General features: G+C 49.4%; 1 protein-coding gene across 3 annotated transcripts; it reads left to right on the top strand.

Annotated features, from left to right (window-relative positions):
* Positions 1–23,061, top strand: TPM4 (tropomyosin 4). 3 transcript variants are annotated; one of them, XM_005661198.1, is made up of 9 exons: positions 1–305; positions 5,591–5,716; positions 10,794–10,927; positions 13,278–13,395; positions 13,960–14,030; positions 15,091–15,166; positions 16,871–16,933; positions 17,019–17,088; positions 21,621–23,061. In XM_005661198.1, exons 1-9 carry the CDS (start codon positions 192–194, stop codon positions 21,701–21,703), a joined length of 855 nt encoding a protein of 284 aa, XP_005661255.1. In that variant the 5' UTR covers positions 1–191; the 3' UTR covers positions 21,704–23,061.

Raw genomic sequence — 23,061 nt, 5'->3', positions numbered from 1 at the left:
GAGCAAGCAAGCGAGTGGCGGCTAGCCCAGCCGGCCTGGGCTTGGGCCTCCTCCAAGACTCGCCCCGCAGCAGGGCGGTGCACCCCAGGAGCCTATAAGGGCTTCTCCTCCACCCGGCCGGCTCACTCGACCCCGACGCCGCTGCCGCCGCAGGCCCCTCCACGCCCACACCCCCTACCCACTGCCCAGCCATGGAGGCCATCAAGAAGAAGATGCAGATGCTGAAGCTGGACAAGGAGAACGCCATCGACCGGGCCGAGCAGGCGGAGTCGGATAAGAAAGCTGCTGAGGAGAAGTGCAAGCAGGTGAGGTAACTCCCTGGGCCACCCCGCGGGTTGCCTAGCACCCTCTCTGAGCTGGGGAGGTTCTGGGGTCCAGGGTGGGGGTCTGGGAAACCTTGGTACGTGGGGGTTGGGCGGAGACAAGGGGTGATGCTCTAGCTGAGAAAGAAGTGAGGGGACCATTGTCTTCCCTGGAGGGGTCCCCGAGCTGAGAGAGAGGGAGCCAGCTGGACCCACTTCCTAGCGGGGACCGTAGGAGCAAAGAGACTGAGAAAGTGTGAGAAACCGTGTGAGAAAGCAGGGGTGTTTGTGTGGGCTGGTTGTGTGTGTGCAAATGTGAGTGTGCGGAGGTGTTTTGTGGTGAGTGTATGCTGGGGGAGCTGAACTAGATGGGGGATGCTCTGAGTGTGTGTGAAAGCGTTTGAGCATTTGTGTGTCCACATGTGCTGTGTGTGTTTCGGCTATGTGAAGGGGTGAAGGTGACGGAGAATATGTGTGCAGAGGGTGGCCTGAGCATGTGGCTGTTGGAAAGTGGGTATGAAAGAGGGAGGTGTTTGTGAGTCTGTGTGTGTGTGTTGATGGTGATATTGGCAGCGGTTTGTGGCGGGGGGGGGGGGGGTGGGGGAACTGGTTGTGTATCTGCTTGTGCTAAAGTTTCGTGGCACTAATGGAATGTGCATTTGTCAGGTTGAGTGTGTGTGTGTGTTGAGGTGACTGAGCTGGTTTTGTGTGTGTGTGTATGTGTGTGTGTCAGGACAGGTGCAGGCCTGTCAGGGTGACTGTGTTTCTGTTGTGGCATCTGTGTGGGTGACCCAGGGCCCGTGTCAGGACATACTCAGGTGTGACTGTGAGTGACTGCCCAGGGAAGGTGGCCAAGTGTGGGTGTGTGCGGGAGTGGGAGGGCGCTGTGACAGGCTGCAGGGGCAGCTGGGTGATGGGGTCTGGGTTGCATGGAGATTAAGGGTGAACCTGAGAATCCCAAGATGTCACTGTGTATCTGGGGTGCCCTTGCTGTGAGCCTGACAGGGGAAGGCCAGGGTGCCTGTGGCAGGCAGAGGCCCTGGACCCTGAGCTTTGGGGACAAGATTCTCAGGAGGCTGGGGAAATAAGGGTACACCAGGGACCTAATGGAAGGACAGTGGGCAGAGGGCTGGGCAGTCCCAAGGCCATGGCTTAGAGCAGAGCTGAAGTCAGTTGTCTGGGTCTAGGTGGCCAGAGCAGCCAGTGAGAGGGAAGAAGGGGGCTCTGCCCCACAAGGTTCATCCACACCCCTGGCGCCAAGCCCTCAGGGGCATCAGGGTCTTGGATAAGCCCCAGGATGGTGACACCAAGTGCCCAGCCCTGCCCAGCCCAGGCGCCAGGCCAGCTCAGCAGGTAAAAATGCAGGCTCTGAGCTCAGACTGGCTCAGTTCATAGCTCAGTCACTGAGCACCCTAGGGCAAACACCGTCACCTCTCTGTGCCTTGGTGGCCACATGTGTGAGATGGGGAAGTGACTGGTGCCTCTCTCACCACCTTGGGAGGACTAGAAGTAACCATGCAGGTGGAGCTCTTGGCCTGGTACCTGGTGCAGTGTAGGTGCTCAATAAACTCAGGATTCTTTCCTGCCCTGCCCATGGGCCTCCCCATCCCCCAGTGTCCCAGAGCTGCCCTAACAGGCTGACACATCCGTACAGGACAGCCCCACCCCAGTGCTCCCTGCCACAAACCTTCCTCCTCCCTCCCTGGCAAACACAAACGCCCATCCTGTGCTGACCCAGAGCTGCCGGCTTCCATCCATCTTTTAGCCCTTACCACAGGGGGCTTAGCTAGGGAATCAGAGAAAAGCAACTTCATGGCTCTAATTTTCACTAAGGTGTGAGTGACTGATACAGTATATTCTACCAAAGCAGACACAAGTTCAAAAAGGAAGGCTTCTCAAAACCCAGTCAGCTGCCTGGCCAGGGACAGTTTCTCTGGTCTCCAGCTGGATGTTCATTCTGTTCTTTTTTTCCCCCACAAAGCTGCCCACTAAAGCAGATGTGTGCTCAAATCCAGCCTAGGTCATCTTCTAGCTCTGGGATTCTGGGCAGACTGCTGCCCCTCTCTGAGCCCTCAGTGTTCTCACCTGAGAAGTGGGGACAGGGCATGGAACCCGAGATTCCAAAGGTCTAAAGTAGAAGCCTGAGCCCCATAGTGCAGATGGTCGGTTCTGCCTGGGAACAAAGGCAGAGGGTTGTAAAGATTTAACTTATCCAGAGTGCCTTATGCTGCTGGGGCCAGAGAGCATGGGGGACTCTCAGGGACACTGCAGCAAAGTCCCAGTTGCAAGCCCTCTCTGTACAGTATGGGGATAGGACCAGGAGGCCCAGCCTGCCCACTTCCTGCCCGATCCACTCCCAGGGCAGTGACATCCGCCACAACTGGCCTTTGACCCCACATCCTGCCTCAGCCCTGCCCAAAAGCCCCATTTACAGGGACAAAGATATATGGTCCGTGACCCTCCAGGCTGTTTTACAGGCAGGGAAACTGAGGCCCTAGAAGGAAGTGACTTGAGAGAGACTTTCCAGAGCCAGGGCAAGGCTCACCTCCACCCCACCCTCACCCCAGCAAGGCACCACGCACCCTTATCTGCTTTGTGTGTGGAATTCAGACAGAGGGAAGGAACCCAAACTGTGTCAGTTTTATTTATTTTTCAGACCCAACACCAGCCACTGAAGGGTTTGCACTTGTGTCATTGATTCTTTCTGTAAACTCCCTCTACCCCTGGGGTTCGCCATGGGCCCAGCCCTGTGCTGGGCAACGCTGGAGCTGGGCAATGCTCAGCAGCAGGTCTGTCTCACAAGGAGTCCCAGGCTGGGGGAGCCAGAGACAAAGAGACCCCCTGCCTCAGGGGTCAGGGTTGGGCCAGAGGGTGAGACAGGCACTGGGGGCAGCAGTGCAGGCTGCCCAGGGGAGGGGGCGATGGTGCTGGGTGTAGAGGGTCAGGGAAGGCGCGTGTGCTGGGCAGTGGGGCACAACATAGCCTGGCGGTTGCACAAAGCAGCTTTGGAGTTGGTCTGACAAGAGTTCAAATACCCTATCTATATGGCCTTGGGCAGGTCCCTTTCTTGTTTAGGAACTCAGTTTACCCTTCTGTGACAGGAGGCTTCAGTGTGATGGTATTTGTAACGTGCCTGGCGCATTCTAAATCCTTCATGGCCCCTTGTCCACCTTATCACCATCCCATCTACTGTTGTCCAAACATTGTCAGAAAAAGGCACCAAAACCCAATAGTCTTTACACCCAAATGAGCCCAATGCTGCAGAATTCAGTGTCACTCTTGCATGTTACAAGAGTGCTGTGCTTGGCACGGAGTTGGCCCCATAGTAAATGCTGTATGCCGAAGGAAGTCATATGGGCAGTGGGTCAGGCTGACCTGTCTTTACAGAAATTGGTTCATTTTCTCAGTCAAGGTGGAAGTTCAGGGCCCTCAGAGACCACCATGTCAATTTTGCAGATGAGGAGACTGAGGCCAGAAGAGGGGACGTAAGTCTGCACAGCTGGTATTTGGAGTCAGGCTTCTGGGCTCCTTGTCTAGAGGTCAAGGTCAGGACCAGTGAACTCTGACTTAAACTGGAGCTGCTGCCACCTTCCTTTGACCCCTCACTCCCTCTCCCATTCCCCAGCTCAGCAGTAGGACACTCAGCAGCCCTGGAAATGGGGATAGCAGCCTTTAAGAACTTGCTCATGCGTACACACAAGCACACACACAGCACCTGGCACATTTTGCACATCTTGGTAATAAACATGAGCAAGTCAGGGAAGGATGCAGAAAAGTGGGCCTGGCATGAATGCCTGTTCAGAAGTGGGTTCAAATCTTGTGCTGTGTGACCCTCAGAAAGTCACTCACCCTCTCTTAGCTTCCTGCTGTGAGGAGGAAGCAGGAGGACCATACAGGGCCCACTGGGGGAGCATGGACAGGACCAGGGGTCTAACTGCCTGAGACAGAGTCAGATCCAAACCTGAGCTGGACTGCACTCCAGCCTAGAGTTAGGGGAGGGGGATAGAGGTACACAGAGGAAGTGAGGGTGACAGAGGCAGCTTCCTGAGCTGACCCTTGACTGGTGCAGTGGGGCAAGAGGGAGGAATAATGGAGATGGAGAGATGAAGGGGTCTGTGGTTTGTATCGCTTCTCATATTGTGGTTGCTAGGCGGTGGGCAAGGATCGCAGGATAAACAAAGAATACTGAAAATTTGGAGAATGTAAGGGACATTTTTATTAAAAGGAACACGGGCCAAATGCAGAAGAATTAAAAGCTTTAACCCGAGCCTTTCAAGAAAGTGATCTTTATTTTTTTATTTTTATCTTTTTAGGGCCAGAGCTGCAGCATATGGAAGTTCCCAGGCTAGGGGTGGAATCGGAACTGCTGGCCTATGCCATAGCCACAGCAACACCAGATCCAACCAGGTCTGCAACCTACACCACAGCTCACAGCAATGAGGTATCCTCAACCCGCTGGGTGGGGCAGGGCGGGCGGTGGCCAGGGATTGAACGTGTGTCTTCATGGATACTAGTCAGATTCCCCCACTGAACCACGACAGGAATTCCGAAAGGGATCTTTAGAGTAGCTTTTGGAGTTCTAGTTGTGGCTCAGTGGTAATGAACCCAACTAGTATCCATGAGGATGCAGGTTTGATCCCCGGCCTTGCTCATGAATTAAGGACATGGGTATCGCCATGAGCTGTGACATTGGCTGGCAGCTGCAGCTACACATCCTGGGAACTTCCATACGCAGCAGGTAGCTCTCTTCCAGAAATCCCCCAAAGTCCAGAAGAGGGCAGGGAATTGGGCCTTTAAACCCTTCAGGGTTTTTTTATGAGAACCACTCTTTCAAGCAGTAGGGAGCCATGGCAGGTTCTAGGCACAGGGAAAGTAAACATAAGCTTAGGATGCTTCTCTGGCTGCCAGTGTGGGACACAATTAGGTTGAGGGTAGGAGAATGGTTCATGTCCAGGGACTGAGGCTCCCCAGAAGAGGCTGCAAAATTGAACTCGTGTTTCTAGGAAACGTGTCGGGACTTGTTTCCAAAAAGCTGCGAGCAACTCCTCAAGGGTATCGGAGGACCCCAAGAAAGATAAGTGCAGCTGGTCCCAGGACAAGGCAAGGATGTGAAAGTCATATTAACAGGTAGCATTTATTGAGTGGTGCATAACATTGTTATCCTGTTTTACATATGAGGAAACTTAAGACCAGAGAGAGAGCCAGAGGATTCTTGTGAATGTGGGGGACACCCCTGCACCGGCGGGGACTTGACCCCCAGGCTGACGTGTCCCCCGATCTGTCCCCAGGTGGAGGAGGAGCTGACGCACCTCCAGAAGAAGCTGAAGGGGACAGAGGATGAGCTGGACAAATACTCCGAGAACCTGAAGGACGCGCAGGAAAAGCTGGAGCTGAGCGAGAAGAAAGCCTCCGACGTACGTGTCCAGTAATGGGGGCGCCCGCGACAGGGCCAGGCAGGAGCCCCGGGGCCGGGCGGGCGGGAAGCGCTGGAGGAAGAGGAGGAGGAGGAAGAGGAGAAGGCGGTGCCTCCCGGCGGTTTCTCCAAATAAGTCCTGAAAAGGGGCACTTTCCAGCAGCTGCGGCCAGCGGTGCCGACGTCAGGCCCTCCCCCAGCGGTGCTGACGTCGACGGCCGGGCAGGGTGACCTCATCGCCCCGACGGCGGCCCTGCCGGGGGCGGGGAGAGGCAGGGGCGGCCCCCCGGCGTAGGCAAAGGCTCGGGGGCCGGGGCGCGGCTGCTGCAGCTCTTGCAAGAGCAGAGCCGAGCCGAGCGCCCGCCGCTGCCCGCCGCCCGCTGCGTGCGCCTCCGCGCCATGGCTGGCCTCAACTCCCTGGAGGCGGTGAAACGCAAGATCCAGGCCCTGCAGCAGCAGGCGGACGAGGCAGAGGATCGCGCGCAGGGCCTGCAGCGGGAGCTGGACGGCGAGCGCGAGCGGCGGGAGAAAGTGAGAGCCTGCACCCCGGCCCCGCGCGCCCCGGTTCCCGCACCCTCGGCCCCAGCGAGTCCTTCTTTCTTCCCTTCTCCCGGTGCCGCCCGCTTCCCGCGCTCCCCGCCCAACTGCCTACCGCTGTCGGCCCCCCTTCCCCCATTATCCCACCTTCACACCCTTGGGCCACGGAGCTTCCGATCGTAGACCCGGAACCCGAGACCCTCTGCTGAGACCCCTTCCTCCATCGCCTTCCTTGTTCCCTGGCCTGGGAGGGGGCGCCGCATCCGGATCGGGCGGGGCCCGCCGAGAGGGAAAAGGGGGGTTGGGTTGGTGGAGGGGATTGCGTGATCCTGGACTGGGGAGAGAGGGGTTGGGGGCACCCTGCTGCCTTCTGACTCGGGGCTGGCGCCGGGGTCCGGGCGGTGGTGGCGGGGGGAGAGCTGCGACTCGACCTGGGGGCGGGAAGTGAGAGTGGAAACGTTGAGCTTCCATTGTCTGGAGTTGCACAGGCCGGTACCGAGAGTGGGGGTGGGGGCGTCGCACTTTCTCGCCTCTTCCGAGGTTTCCCGGTTCCTGCTGAACTTTCCCAGCTGTTCCCAGGGGCGCGGCGGCGACGTGTCTGCTCCAAGCGGGGGAGGGGGGGCGGAAGTTCAGTACCGAGCCGCCGGCCTTTCTCTCCCCAGCTGGCCCCTGCAGGAACGAGGGCTGTGAGACCCTGACTTTCTCTAGAAGCCCCTTGGAATGCTAACAAGGGGCCCTCGACCCACGATCGTTTTGGGTGCCTCCGCTCCAAGTCGCGGGCCCTGAGGCAGATAATGGGGCTGAATGAGAAGGGGGCCTCAGCTCCCTCTCCATGCCCTGACTGACTGCCCCTTGGGACGGGACAGGGGTGGCAACCCCTGGGGCTGGAGAGAGACCTGTATTCCAATCCCATCACATACCACTTCATACTTAATTCCTAGGAGCATGTCTCCATCTGTAAAGTAGGGGTGACAACAGTGCTGACCCCTAGGATAGCAGTAAAACCATCCTGCATAGCATCTGGCATATAGTCTGTGCTCTATTCCTGGTCTTTTTTCTTCCATCCCTCCATCCCCAGACAAGCTCAGTCTAGTGGGGATAAGTGGGGCTGATTAGCATTCCAGGGGCCTCTGTGTTCTGTAGTGGGAGCATGGCAAGCTAGCAGTGGGATAAGACTTCAAAGTGGAGGTGGGGCAGGGTCTTATAGAAAAAAATTAAGAGTTTGCTGGAACAAGAGAGTTTGTGCAAAGACTCATAAGCAAGAAAGTTGGGGAAAGGTGTGGGAGCCAAGGGTTCCTGAAGGCTGGAGCACTGAGACTTGGAATGGGGACCCCAGAAGTGGAAAAGATTCCCAGCCAGATGGAACTGCCATATGTATTGACAGTTGTGGAGAAGGGCCACAGACTGCCTTGCTGCTGGCCGGCGTCAAAAGCGTTTAATCTTGTAAGGACTGCTCTGGCGTGAAGAGGCCTCAGAAACCTGGTGTAAGCCTCCAACAGTAGCTGGTTTGGCCTCTTTCACACACGTACCCGGCATTACCCTCCCTCTGATCTCATCCCAAGTCATCTCGCTGGAGGACAATTACTTCTGCTTAAAAATGGCCCTGAGCCGTAAGCCAAGAATTAGAAGTGGGACAGTCCAGTTGGGAGGAAAGATGTTTTTGGAAAGTTTTGAACTTCTTAAAAAGTTCACTTTTCAAAGCGTGCTCCTCTCGGTCAGAAAAGGGAAAAAGCCTTAAGAAGTTTCCTGGACTAAAGGAATTAAGCCCAGGATTGGGGGGTGGGGATAAAAAAAAAAAAATCTTTTCAGTCTCTTGTAGAGAAAGCCAAGAGGCAGCGTGTGGCAGACTTCTGGGTCTGCCTCCCGACAGCTGGTTTCGTTTAGATTTTTGTGTGATTAACCGACATCTTCCTGTTTCTTTGCCACATGTATCTAGCAAGCCTCTTTTGCCTTATAAGGGAAATCCTTTGTAGAGTGTAGAAGCTTTGATTGCAGGAAGGGGTGGAGCCCAAAATGACTAGCAGTGACTAGCAGTTTTTCAAAAATACGTATATATGTATGTATGTACATATATGAATGCATCTCAAAGCTCGTTTGATTCCAGATAGTTGAAAATGTGCCAAAAGCGTGGTTGTCGGGATTCAGAATCCCTCACGTAAGAAGCTCTTTTTTTTTTTTTTTTAAAGACAACTCATGAACCAAGCACCTCAGCATGTTCTAAAAAATCAATTCCTTGACTACTAATGGGCATGAGGGTTTTTTGGAAGTGACAAAACTGTTTTAGAATTAGATAGTGGGGGTTGCACAATTTTGTGAATGTACTAAAAACCATTTGGGGATAAAAGTCAATTCTTGCCCCAGTTGCTAAAGGAATTAAGATTAATGTAATCTAAAAAGAATAAGAGTTCCCATTGTGGCTCAACGGATTAAGAACCCAGCTAGTATCCATGTGGATGTGGGTTCAATCCCTGGCCTCACTCAGTGGGTTAAGGATCCAGCATTGCTGTAAGCTGCAAAGTAGGTTGCAGATGCAGCTCGAATCTGGTGTTGCCATGGCTGTGGCTTAGGCTGACAGATGCAGCTCCAATTCTGCCCCTAGCCTGGGAACTTCCAGTTGCTGCAGCCCTAAAAAGAAAAAGAAAAAGAAAAAAAAAAACCTAAAAAGAATAAAAGACACTCACTCATTGGAAGGAGTGGGTGACATTTCTTTTTTTTTTTTTTTTGCTTTTTTAGGGCCATACCCAGAGCACATGGAAGTTCTCAGGCTAGGGGTTGAAACCGATCTATAGCTGCCAGCCTACACCACAGCCACAGCAAAGTGGGATCCAGGCCATATCTGCAGCCTACACGAAGGCTCATGGCAATGCTGGGTACTTAACCCACTGAGCAAGGCCAGGGATCAAACCCGAATCCTCATGAATCCTAGTCGGCTTCATTACCACTGAGCCATGACGGGAACTCTGACATTTCTTACACTAGTTCATCAGTGGTTTAAATGGTGTTTCAGATGAAGTTGTGATGAGAAACACCTACAGGAATTTCCTCTCTCTCTGCTACTAGGACTCTGGAACTGAGAAAAGTTCCCTGACTCTGTTTTTTAGCAACTCTGGCCTCATTCTACCACTCCACTAATTTTTACAGCCTTCCCAAATTTGGAGATTCTTTGTCTTGTTATGAAGAAGCCAGGGTGGCTTTATACTTTTCATATCAGTTGAGCTCCATTTTACCAATTCTCAATATTCCCAAGTGTGTGGCCTTGAAGCCCCCGCAGGATTCAGGGTATAGGTTCAGCAAGGGGAGAACCCTGGGCTGGAGCTCCGGAAGCTCCATGACACTGAACAAAGCTGCTTCCTCTCTCTGGATCTCTCAGTTTCCCCAACTATAAAATGGGTGAGATACAAGAGGATCAAATGAGGTGAAATCATGGCAGTAAGAGCAGTCCTTTGTGGGACTTCCCACGTGCCAGGTGCAGTGCCACACCCTTCTGTTACAGTCCCCGCAGAGGTGCAAAGGAACCAGGCCCTGGCATAGGGAGGCTCAGACAAGCGGTAAAGCATCCTGCCCTATGCCACATGGCTGCAAACTGGCAGTGGGGACTCTGACCCAGCAAGATCTCAGAATTCTTGCTTTTTTGATCTCAGAATTCTTGTTTTTGGAGTTCCCTTCATGACTGAGTGGTTAGCGAATCCAACTAGAAACCATGAGGTTGCAGATTCAATCCCTGGCCTCGCTCAGTGGGTTAAGGATCCAGCGTTGCCGTGAGCTGTGGTGTGGGTCGCAGACACGGCTCGGATCCCAAGTTGCTATGGCTCTGGCATTGGTCAGCAGCTACAGCTCCGATTGGACCCCTAGCCTAGGAACCTCCATATGCCGCTGGCGCGGCCCTAGAAAAAGACAAAAAAAAAAAAAAAAGGAATTCTTGCTTTCACGCCTGCCACCATATCACCTTCCTTGTAGATGAAAAGCCTGTATCATCATTCTGACATCTCTCCCACACCGGTACCTAAGTTTTCTTTCTTTTCTTATATCTCTTTGTTCCAACATCTCTCAGCCAGCCTGTGGTTATGGATGGAATTCCGACAGGGCTGCCCTTATCTCCCGCATCTCATTCCCAGCTGTATGGGCAACATGTAACTGAAGCGTCCAGATTCTTGCATTTATCTTGCCATTTGGGTGACAGGAAACAGACCTTATGTGACAGGGTGATCCAGGTCACTGGTGGCCTTGCTCTAGAAATCCCAGGGAGAGGCCATGGAACATACCTGTCTCTCTCCTGTATTAACTTGACAGCCCATCCTGTTGTGGGACACATGTCTTTGTTGAGCAGTTGATGTTCGACAACCTTTGGAGAAAAGATCACACGGAAGATTCACATTCTCCAGATAAGATAGAGTGAATTCCTTACCACCTGGATTTCTGGGTTGGCTTTGGCGGGAGAAGTGTGTTAGCAGCAGGGAAAGAGTACTGTGTGAGTGCAGGAGGCTCCCACTGCTGGCTGGCCTGTTTCCTTCTTAACTTGGCTCCACCTCTCACCTCCCTAGGCCGAAGGGGATGTAGCAGCTCTCAATCGGCGCATCCAACTCGTTGAGGAGGAGTTGGACAGGGCTCAGGAACGACTGGCCACAGCCCTGCAGAAGCTTGAGGAGGCAGAAAAGGCTGCAGATGAGAGCGAGAGGTAAGAATGCTTTGAACCTTTAGTGTCTGCATTAGTGTTTGCTTCTGGGAAACGGGGATCGTGCTATGCAGCCAACCTCCCAGGGCTGGAGTGATAATTAATGAGAGCACATGGACTTGCGCAAGTGCACATATGTACACATGCATGATAACGCCTTGTAAACCATCATGCTGCATGTAGAGGCATCTGACCTTGTGGAGGTTTATGAAGGAAAACTCCCAACAGGCAGAGGAAGGCAAAAAATGGGCAGGTGTAAGATTGCAGCTGTGACTGTCACTGGCAATTAGTTTGCAGAGCACTGGTTCACATAGTCTCTGGAAGCTACAGTGCATCTTGTCCACGTTCTCGAGACATCAGTTTCCAGGGTCCGGGATGAAAATTTGGAAGGAGTTATCTGCAGACATGATCGTTAATGGTGCTTCAAGCAGGCTTTGGGCTACTGGGCAGCTGTATGTCAGAAACATGCACAGACTGGTCCCATTAATGTACTTGCAGCTGATAGAAGTACTCACCTCCAGGGCATCTTCCTGCTGCCTCCAGCAGGGTACTGTGTCCTCCAGGGCAGGCCAGTTCTCTGGCACCTCTTGGCGCAGGTGCTGGGGGACTGAGGGCAGATCGTGTCATTCACAGAAGCATCCATCTCCATGTGGTAGTAAATGGGTTCCTTCTGTGGTGATGGTGAGGGCTGGGCCAGTGGTCATCTCATATCGGCCACACCATCACACCAGAATTCTCACTGGACCCATCCACCATCGCTCTCTGATATAAACTCCTCCCAAGGATTCATTCCTGATGGTACTGTTGTGACCATACACTGGAGATGCAAAACCAACTGGGGGAGTCTTGGAGATTGACTTTTTGAGTTGCCCAAATGGGAAATTTCTTCATGTGCAGTGGAGTAGCCCCTACCAGAGACACAGATTCCAGGGCAGGCTCTGCTTCAGCCACTTAATAGAGGAAGAAAGTGGAAGTTCAGAATGGCCGCAAGGAAGTGTGAAGGACCCAGTCACAAGTTGTTCATGGCTGTGCCTGGGGGCTAGATTAACTGCTACCCTTGTTCATTTAGGCCAGCTTGGCCAGATATCTCACTTCTAAGACCTCCCCAGGGCAAACCAAGAGAGCCTGGGATGGTCCCACACTTGTTGGTATTGTGTTAGCAGAGGCTTTTGATGGCATCCTTGTTAGAGACTGCTGTTGAGATAGAAAGAATTCTTCTATACTTGCGAGCTAGAGGATCTATATACATCTTTCCACTGCCACTCATCGTGTGGTCTTGGGCAAGTCACTTTGATCTCTCCGTTACTGCAGCCAGTTTTCCAAGCTTGCTGATCTGGAGGCCTTGTACATGTGTGGAGGACCTTTTGGTAGTTATCTGAGAATGGTAGTGATAGCCCCAAGGTAGGCGTTGATTGGACAGCAAGAGGTATATGGTCCTCTGCTGTGGGCAGGCATGACAGACATCAATACATTATCCTGGGCTGGCCTCTTCTTTGGAGGTCTCTGGTCTTACTTTGGCCACTCCAAGCAGTGCAGGCCAGAGTGAGCTCCATTTCATGGTCAAAAGATGTATGGGACTCCCAGCTGTTCCCAGGACACTGTCCTTTGCAAATTACATGTATCCACTTCAGTTCAAGCCATCCTCACCTGTCTCCTTGTGGGCATTTACCTGCCTTTAACCTGATCTTCCCACTGCATTCTGGTTTCCACTTACTCCTGTTTTAGAAACCCTCCTATGGTCCACCCACTCTGACCTTTCTGCCATAGTCTTTCTTTTCTCTGGGGCTTTTTTGTATAGCTCTTTCTCACTGAAGAATGACTTTCCCCTCCTTATTAATTTGTGGACTATCTTCTGGAAAGCCTCTCATCACACACACACTCACACTCACACACACACACACACACACACACCCTTCCCTCTGCAGCAGAATTCATCATTGCCATAGCCGAGCTGGTCCCAGCCTCTGATCACATCGTTATAACTATTGGCATACAAGTTCCCCCGTAACTAGTTAGAGATTATAGGCTGGGAATGTGGACTCTGGAGCTGCATCACCAGGGCCTAAATCCCAGCTCCACCACTTACTTGTCTATATAAGCTTGAGTAAGTTACTTAGCCTCTGTATGCCTCAGCTCCTCCCTCTGTGAAATGGGGGTAATGTACCTGTTTCTAGAGGGGTTAAGTTTAAGGCACTTAGTGCCTGGCATTCAGTAAAGAGGAAGTGTATATGAGCAGCTCGACAGTGTCCTCTTTGGGGTATGGTTCTTGGTAAATGTCAGAGCAGTTCCATGGAGGTGTGTGATTAGGTGGTGATGTGTGTACGGAGGTAATGACGAGGTTTGTTCCTCGCAGAGGAATGAAGGTGATAGAAAACCGGGCCATGAAAGATGAGGAGAAGATGGAGATTCAGGAGATGCAGCTCAAAGAGGCCAAGCACATTGCCGAGGAGGCCGACCGCAAATACGAGGAGGTGAGTGGGGATGAGTGGGGCTGGCAGATGGCAGCAGCAGGAAGTAGGGAGGAAATGGATCTGTGATAGGGAGAACCCTGGGGCTGCCTAAAGGAAGCTCTTGGTTAGCTCAGCTGTCCTTCTGCATCCGATCTGTTTTTCCTGAGATAGCCACTTGGCCAGGAAACTGTATCAGCCACAGAGACAAAAGTCCTGGGAAACTCTGTGACACTCAGACAAGTGGGTACTTAGTGGGAAAACCAAGTGATCAGATCAGGTCCTGCAGCTGGGCATTGTGACACAGCTAGGCTAAAACGGGGAACTGTGGTCCCCAGCCATGGGTCTTCAGACCAGAAAAGCTCAGTTGTTTCTTCCGCCCGCCCCCATGGTCCCATCTCAGCCTCACTCCTGGGGCCTAAGGGAGAGAAGTTAGATTTTCCCCAGCACTGTTGGAGTCAGAGCATGAGCAGAAAGCCCCACACTGTAGTTGGTCTGGGCGTGGCCTTGCTCTCTGCATGGGGGAGGGCATCCTATTAGACATGGCTGCTGGGAGTCAGTCTTGGTCAATCCTTCCTGTCTCTGCAGGTAGCTCGTAAGTTGGTCATCCTGGAGGGCGAGCTGGAGAGGGCAGAGGAGCGTGCCGAGGTGTCTGAACTGTGAGTAGCAGGGCAGGACTGGGGCCCAGCTCAGCTCAGGGGTAGAGCGGGAGGGAGTTGGTTGTGCTGGGCATGGACACCTACCAGGGTCTCTGGTCCAGTGGCTGGGCGTCTGGGACTCATTGCTCAGTCCCTCTGCAGCTGACAAAGAGTGGTGGCGACCGTTCTTACTGCCCTGGGAAGTGCTGCCCACGTGTTGACTCTTCCCACAAAGGTATTGGGAAATAGGAATGAGGCAGGCAATAGCAGAGAAGCCCAGAAGTCCCATTTTCCCAGAGAGGACATCTCAGGAGGCTCTGTCTTCTTAAGAGAACACTGACCTGGAGTTCCCTAGAAGCTCAGCAGGTTAAGGATCTGGCATTGTCACGGCTGTGTCACGGGTTCAATTCCTAGAACTTCTGTATGCCGCGGGCACAGCCAAAAAAAAAAAAAGAGTACTGATCTATAGAGGGCAAGTTACCCTGTCAATGTCAGTGTTTAAATGCCTTATTCTTGATGTCATTGTTTGGCTGTGACACATTCCTAGGGCAAAGGTGATAAGCTTGACCAGAGTCCTCACAAGCTCCAAAAAAAAAAACCAAAAGTCTCTCTCCTCAGACTTCGGTGAGGAATCCATCTCCCATCTCTCCAGAGCATCCCACAGTGCTGAGAGAGAACTGGATTCAAAAATCCATTCCAAGTTTGCTTCCTGGAGTGTCCCGTGTAAGCTCTAATTGCTGTCTCCCAGCCTCCTGCACTCCATCTCACTCTTAAAACACCTTCCGGAGTCAGCCTCATCAATCACAGATTTCACAAGTCCCGGTTGCCTCAGACTTGGCGGGAGCCCAGGAGTGCTTTACAAACCTTCCAAATACTCCTCAGCCTGCTGCGCCTTTGCCTGGCACGATAGGGTTTTGATAAGTACACAGTGCAGTGTCTCAGAAAAAGCCATTAACATTTTTCCCTGCATTCCTTCTGGGGGCCCCTGGCAGCATGGATTCCTTCTTTTTGAAGACTTCTTTTAGGGGAATTGCCTGTTGTAAGGGGAGATAAGACACAAAAATCCTTTGTCTTTGTGCAGAAAATGTGGTGACCTGGAAGAAGAACTCAAGAATGTCACCAACAACCTGAAGTCGCTAGAGGCTGCATCTGAAAAGGTTGGTGGTTGGCTTGAGCTGGAGGGTGATTTGCCAGATTTTCTTCTTTTCTTGCCCCCAGGTGCACAGGAGCATGCCAGGGAATCAGGGATCTGACCTCTATTTGCTAACAGTAGTTTTGGTGTCCAGCAGCCAGGTTTTTTCCCCCTATAGAAAGGGATGTTCGGTGGCTAGATTTCCTTCCTTCGTGGGGTCTTAGCACCATCTTTTATCTCCACCTCCTATGAAGGTGGGGATGGAACAAGAGTTCAGAACCTGGTCAGGCTCCTTATTAGGGAGATCTGAGCATCACTGTACACATAGAGCTTCACTCTCAACTGAACCTACAAATTCCTCTAGAAATACTTTCTAGAAGGTCGAGTGGCAGTCACAGGTGGAATTGTGCTTTTTAGGTTGAAACAGTACCCAAAGGAGGGAGTGCAAGGAATAACACACCCACTGCTTCCACTTACCGTCCCCCCCGCCCCGCCCCCGCCCCATTGAGCTTATTTCAGAAACATTCCATGTTGGTCACCTCCAGTGTTTTGAACCTGCTGTCCACTCAGCCTGGGGTGGCCTTCCCTTTGCTCTTTGCTCAGTAACCCCTTTCTCATCCTTTAGGTTTCTATGTAAGAGGCCCACCCCGATTGCTCATTTAAGTTAGTTGTTTCTTGACTGCGTAGCCCTAACTATTTCTTTTCCTATCATGATGGTTGATCACATTTATCTTAATTCATGCCTTCCTTGCTAGATGGTAAGTTTTAAGGACAGGGACTCTGCCTATCTTGTTTAGAGCTATGTCATTAGTACTAGCGTGGTGCCTGGCATAGAGTTCATATTAGAATAGTGGGTGAATAAATGCAGTCTGGGTGTGTATGCCAGACGCGGCCCTGGTCACAGGGATAGATGCTGCAGGGATGGTATGCCTTCTGCTCTCCAAGACCTCACAGTCTAGATGAGTAGAGGGGGTGACAAAGTTAACAGAGTGTCGTGGGGCTTCAACAGAGGGACTTTGGAAAGTTGGGAAAGGTGTCACAAGGAGGTGACGTTAGAAAAGACTGTAGAGTGAGCGTGATGCTGGCCAGGAGCTCAAATTACAGAGTCAGGTTCCGGTCACGGCTTGGTCACTTCATAGCCATGTGACCCTAGACAAAGTACAGAACCTGTCTGTGACTCTTTGCTCATCTGTAAAATGGGAATGATGCTATCTAGCAACTAAACAGGCATTTGTTTTACCTAATTAAAGTTTACCTAATATTCACTGGAGTTGAGCCTTAAAAGGTAAATACAACTTGCGGCCGGTAGCAGTGTTGGAATAGAACATTCCATGCTGGGGGAGCCCCCGTCGTAGTCAAGGGCTAGGAGACCAGAGTACACAGAATGTGTTTAGGATATGGCCAGCTTCTTGGGGAAGCCAGTGGGAAGAGGACTTGGAAACATAGGTTAGGCCAGCTGCTGTGGCGGGCCTTGAGTAGCATATTTCCATTCCATCTGACCCATCTTCATCTCAGGCCTTGAGATCAATCCCATCCCAGAGGGATCTCCCCCAGATTCTCTGAGTTTCACACATTTCTTCTGCAGGGAAACGTGCCTGTCTCTACTTTGCTTCTTGGGGCACATTCATAGTTTCTAGCACACACTTTTTTCCAAGGAAGAGGGGGTGAGCATTTTATCCTTTTTTTCCCCCCTCCTTTTTAAAAAGCAGTGTTTTGGTCTCTCCCACAGTATTCTGAAAAGGAGGATAAATATGAAGAAGAGATTAAACTTCTGTCTGACAAACTGAAAGAGGTAAGTGTGATCCCACCCAGCTGGGTCAGGTTTCTCTGGGGGCTGGTCATGAAGCAGTCATAATGACTCCTTTCTTTTGCCCTAGGCTGAGACCCGTGCTGAATTTGCAGAGAGAACAGTTGCAAAACTGGAAAAGACCATCGATGACCTGGAAGGTATGAAATTACCATCTAATGCTGTTTACTCTACCTCCCCTTACACGACACATCCAGAGATAGTTGGAGGAGATCCAGAAGCACTGAGTTGGGCTCTGATTGCCTTAGGATAGTGAAGTGCACAGTGATGTCACATCTGGAGGCCTCAAGCCCTGGAAGGGGACAGTGAAAATCAGATTCAGACTAGGGTTGCCATTTTTTTCAAGAAGTAAAATATTTCTGCTTAATTAGCTCCACATGTGAGTACAAAGACCCAAATATGGCTGATTTTTTTCAAGTCTTTAGAATTTCCTTCAATTTGCTCATTTCTGAGATGCCTTGCATTTTTTAAATGCCTTACATTTTTACAGAAGCTCTCCCAGAGAGAGCAAAGCTTATCACTATATGAGAAAATGGAAATTTAGAGAACGTAGAGACCTGAATAAAGACTCCAGTCTGACAGCCTGGTGCCCACATATCCCAGAATGGAAGATTTCCATCTTTAAAAAAAATTCTGTCCCGTGTTCTTCATGAAATAACCCGGAAATTCCAAAATCTTGGGGTTCAAATGAAATCTCCCAAACTGCATGTCCCACCCAGAAAGGGTATAAAACTCATTCCTCAGACCCTGTGTCCCAATGTTTGGTTTGGGACGTGAGGTTTCCATAAAAGGGAAAATGCCCCATTCCAAAGTATAACCTTTGGACTGGATGAGATCACTAAAAGTCGGAAATAACCTGGGGGTGGGAGATTGTGGGGGGAAGCTCTCTCCATTTCTGGTCACCATTCTGTCCCTTGCCACTTAGAAATCACTCCATAACCTGTTTTCTCATTCGTTTTACCTAGAACACACTTTCTCCTAATTCATGCTTTGTTTTCTCACTTTTTTCCTTCCTCTCGTTGCTTATGTGAGGCACTCCATTCCGACCCTCGAATTCTGTCCCCTGTACCTCTTCTGAACTCTCTCCCTGGGGACTTCCATCCTCTAGACGAGCTATATGCTCAGAAGCTCAAGTACAAAGCTATCAGCCAGGAGCTGGACCATGCTCTCAATGACATGACTTCTCTCTAAGAGGCAGCAGGGGTGCCGCCCTCTATCCTAGCAATACTGAAGTCTGCCTTCTCACTGTGGTGCCTACACTCCCGTGGGCTTCTAGAAGCTCCAGTGTCCTGCCTCCTGGTTTGATCTGTCAAGCCTTCTTCTGCTGTGACTGTGTGACCCAAATAAAGATAGGCAATCCTCTTCTTCACACCCTCTTATTTTCATTTTCTCCACTTGCCATTTTTGAGCTGTAGCTGTTAAGCCCTTGACCATGGCTGCAGCCAAGAGTGAGTGGTTCACATGAAGAGCTCGTTTCAAAAAGAAAATTATGCCCACTTGATTCTCTTCTGACAATGTGAAAACAAAAGCCATTTTGGCCTGAGCTCTCAAATGTATTAGCTAATTGTATCTGCATGCCAGTAGCAGTTTTTCCTTAAACTGAAGTTGTTTTGGAGACTCATCAAACCTCTTAAGCAGCTTAACTTGCAAAAATCAGAAGGTTTTTCTCTAAAAAGAGTCTACCCTTGGATGGGGCTCAATCTCTGGATTCAAACAGCAGCAATGACATTCTGGTCTTACTCCTCCTCTTCTTGTTTTCTCTGTGTTATACGTGGAGAATGGTGCCTGGGGTTCCCTGTCTTTGCTGTTCACGGAACGTCTCTCAGCTCTCAGCCCCAGGAGGAAGTTCACCAGTGAAGCTCACCTCTTATCCCCTGCCCTTAGAAAACAACTCTACGAGGAATTAAAGGGCATCCCATTTGCAGGGAAAGGGAAAGGAAACTGCTGGAATGCCAAACAAAGGAAGTGAGGTGCTTCTTTCCTGAGTTCCAAACAAAGTTGCCTGAGATGCTGCCGTCTCACCCCTGATATTTACTGTGAACCAGGAATTTGGTTTAGTTGGAACTCATAAGGTTTGCATGTGGCTGTTAGTAGGTCACACCTATAGTGACGAAGAGCTCAGTGGCTTTCCCAAGGGAATCCAAATTTCAAAGAGCCTATCCTGTTCTCCCCTGCACCTCACCACCACCACCTCAAATTGTCCCAGAAATACAATTTGAAGTCCAAACCGTCTTCCAGACTGCCCCTTGAACCTGAAAATGGCATGAAAATCTCCAATTAGAGCATTAATGTGGGGTCAAGAGAGCTTGGTATTCCTCATCCGGTAATTTTTTATTCATGTAGGAACCTCTGTCACAATTCTTTATATTCATTTCTCCAAAATACATTTTCCCTGAACTACCGACACCCAACCTTTCTCTGTTCCAAACTGCCGTCCACCATGAACTTCTGCGTTAACCACTCCCCTCACATATTGCCATACATGTACCCCTGGAAAGATTATAAACTGTGTAGGGGTGGGTGTCTTTTGTTTGCTCTGTGTATTTGCTCCTGGGATTTTTCCAGACATATGTAGCCTCCGCCCTTTGAAGTAACTGCAGCCCTGCCTATCCAGTCATTCTGCCTAACTAAGCACTTGAGTGGAACTTCATTTACAGAGATTAGGGCTGTGGACATCTACTACTACCTGTTGATAGTGTGTGGTCCTATCACACTTCTCAAAGGCAATTAACTCTTTAAGGGAAAGTTATTTTCTCTCCGACCTAATAACAAAGTAGATGCCGGGGAATCAAAATGGCAAGCAAGGTGCAATAAGGTCAGGGTTTGTAGTTGAGGGACCTAAATTCAAATCCCAGCTCTATCATTTTTGGCTTTGCAACCCTAAATAAGCTACTTAGCTTTTCTGCAAAATAAAAGTGATAGCTCAATTGGAGAAATTGATTGACACACAGTAGGCACTCAGTTACTCTCTGTTAATCCAGACTGGAGAGGCCCACATCACTGTTCCGACAGAATTCTCTCACCTTCAAAGATTAGATTTTTAAGTGCCACATCAAATGAAAGGCTCAGGAGTTGTAGTTGAAAGGCTGACATCTCTTACAGTCATTTTTTTTTTTTTTTCCTGAAAATTTCCAAGCTGATCATATCACAGTATATGAGGCATTTTGCTTTCCTCTGGTATTTTAATGAGCCTTGGCCTGGTCCCTTATCAGCCATCACTCCATGCAAACCAGTCCTCTCGTGCTCTGTCATGCATAGCTCTAAATGGCATTTTAAGCTTTGGGGTCTTGTTGGATTGTTTGTTTTTTTCATTTGTTTCATCAAGCCAGTCACTTAATAACATACCTATAGTCTGGCTTAAATTTCAGTCATGTTGCATTTACCTGGGGTTTGGTTACATTGCTGTGGACACATAGACACAATGATGCAATTATGCCTGGAATTTAAACACTCATTTCCAAAAGCTCCAAATGAAAGAGGGTTACAGGATTATATTTCCCTACCATAAATTCAGTTAACCTGCACTAGGGAGAAAATGTATTAAGTCATCCATATTTCAGACTAAAATCTTACATTCATATAGCATTTCCTAAGTTCTGAAGTATTTCTCATTTGTTCCTGATAATAACCCCCATACTACACATTGATATTATTATCCCCATTTGACAGATGGAGAAACTGAGACCTAGAAAGGTTAAATGGCTTACTTTAACACATGACTAGGGCATAAATCCAGGTGTTCTGACTCTAGGATTGCCATATTTAGCATATTAAAACACAGGAGACTCAGTTAAATTTGAATTTCAAATAAGCAATGAATAAATTTTTGGGAGTTCCCGTTGTGGTGCAGTGGTTAACGAATCCGACTAGGAACCATGAGGTTGCGGGTTCAGTCTCTGCCCTCGATCAGTGGGTTAAGGATCTGGTGTTGCCGTGAGCTGTGGTATAGGTTGCAGACGCGGCTCGGATCCCGCGTTGCTGTGGCTCTGGCGTAGGCCCATGGCTACAGCTCTGATTCGACCCCTAGCCTGGGAACTTCCATAAGCCAAAGGAGCAGCCCAAGAAATAGCAAAAAGACAAAACATAAAAAAAATAAAAAATAAAAAAATAAATTTTGGCATAAGTATATCTCAAGGAGCATCTGGGATACACTTATGTGGAAAAAAAAATTTTTTTTTTGTCTTTTTTTCTAGGGCCGCACCCGCAGCATATGGAGGTTCCCAGGCTAGGGGTCTAATCGGAGCTATAGCTGCCAGCCTACGCCAGAGCCACAGCAACCTGGGATCCGAGCCGCTGCAACCTACACCACAGCTCACGGCAATGCCACATCCTTAACCCACTGAGCAAGGCCAGGGATTGAACCTGCAACCTCACGGTTCCTAGTCAGATTCGTTAACCGCTGAGCCACGACGGGAACTCCTGTGTGGAAAAATTTATTTGTTGTTTATCTGAAATTCAAATTTAACTGAGCACTCCATATTTTATTTTGCAACCCTATCTGACTCCTTTATTCGGTAATTAGCATCTACTAGTCCGTGGTGTTCTGTTATAATTAAAATGCAGAGTATTTTCTTTGCTCTTTCACTCTAGCAATATGGAGTTTAGCAATTTTTTTTTTCTTTACCAAAGATGCTTATTAATTTATTTTTCCCTCATTCTTAATTCTCACCAGAAAAACTTGCCCAGGCCAAAGAAGAGAACGTGGGCTTACATCAGACACTGGATCAGACACTAAACGAACTAAACTGTATATAACCAAAACAGAAGAGTCTCGTTCCATCAGAAACTCCAGAGCTACGTGTTTTTCTCTTCTCTTGTAAGAAGTTTCTTTTGTTATTGCCTCTTTGCTTTGCTGGAAATGTCAAGCAAATTATGAATACGTGACCAAATATTTTGTATCAGAAAAGCTTTGAGCACCAGTTAAATCTATTCCTTCCTTTTTTTCAAGTGGCACCAGCTTTTTCAGCTCTATTTTTATCCTTAAATTGCATTTATTCCTAAAGTAGGCAGGGTATTTCATATTGAGCATACTCTCTTAAGACTGAGGGCATTTGGTTCCTGGGAGAATAGACAACCCCACACTTTAAAAATACAGACTCCAATGTCTAGTCATGGGTCAATTTAAAAAGTTGAAGAATATCCACTGCTGGTCACACTATAGGAGGCCAGGGACCATCACATTAAAATGAGTGGGGATTTTCCAGCCAGAGTAAAAAAAAAAAAAAAAAGAGGGTGGTGGGGTTTACTGTGGGAAGTCATAAACCACAGAGAGATTAACCTAATCATCCTGGCTCCTTTTCCACCCTCCACCCGTGCAGAACAAACATCCTCTGAGTGGTCAGCATGAGAATGCCTGGTAAAAAGTCATAATTACCCAAATATTTTTCTGGATCCTTGACATGCTCCTCTATGTTTCTTTCATTCTAGAGTTGTTCTCTGAGGAGCTGTCTTATTCCAATAATGACCCATGCTTGTCTGCTCTGATATGAGGCCATCCACTTAGCAGGAGTGAATATTGTAGAATTCAGTCCCATTCAGAGAAGCTATATCATAAAGACTGCCAGCCATCAATAATTGAGCAAGATTGTTTTCTAATAAACAAATATTGGGCAGAACGGGCCTCTGACAGCAAAGTAGATATACCAATGTAGCTGGCCTAACATCATCTCCTCTATACTCTGGGAATGGCAAATTAGAGATTTACTTATCTAGAATTTAATCCCTTCTTCAGGGTCAAGTTAATAAATAAGACCAAGAAACTCCTGATTAAACTGGATATGGAGTATTTTATAGACAGGGCTGCACATTTTGGCTTTATTATATTTCCGCTTTCTCAGTTAACATCTCAGAGCTGAAACATTCCATACGCCCCAGCAGTGTGGGGGCCAACTCAAGTTTACAATTCTGACTAAAAATCACCCTGCTTCTAGCTTATCTGAACCCTCTGCCCCTCACTCCTATTTATTAAGCGTCACACTACCCAGGAGATACACTAGCAAATTGTGCAATTGAATAAAATCCACACTTTTCATTTAGATTCTTGCAACTGTATCATATGTAACAGTATCACTTTTTCTACATTTTGGTCAAATAAATTTTTACATAAACTTCAA

The sequence above is a fragment of the Sus scrofa genome, chromosome 2 (genome assembly GCF_000003025.6).
Source record: "Sus scrofa isolate TJ Tabasco breed Duroc chromosome 2, Sscrofa11.1, whole genome shotgun sequence".
NCBI classification, from domain to species: Eukaryota; Metazoa; Chordata; class Mammalia; order Artiodactyla; family Suidae; genus Sus; species Sus scrofa.
The sequence above is the reverse complement of the archived record's forward strand: the minus strand, read 5'-3'. Positions and strand labels throughout refer to the sequence as shown.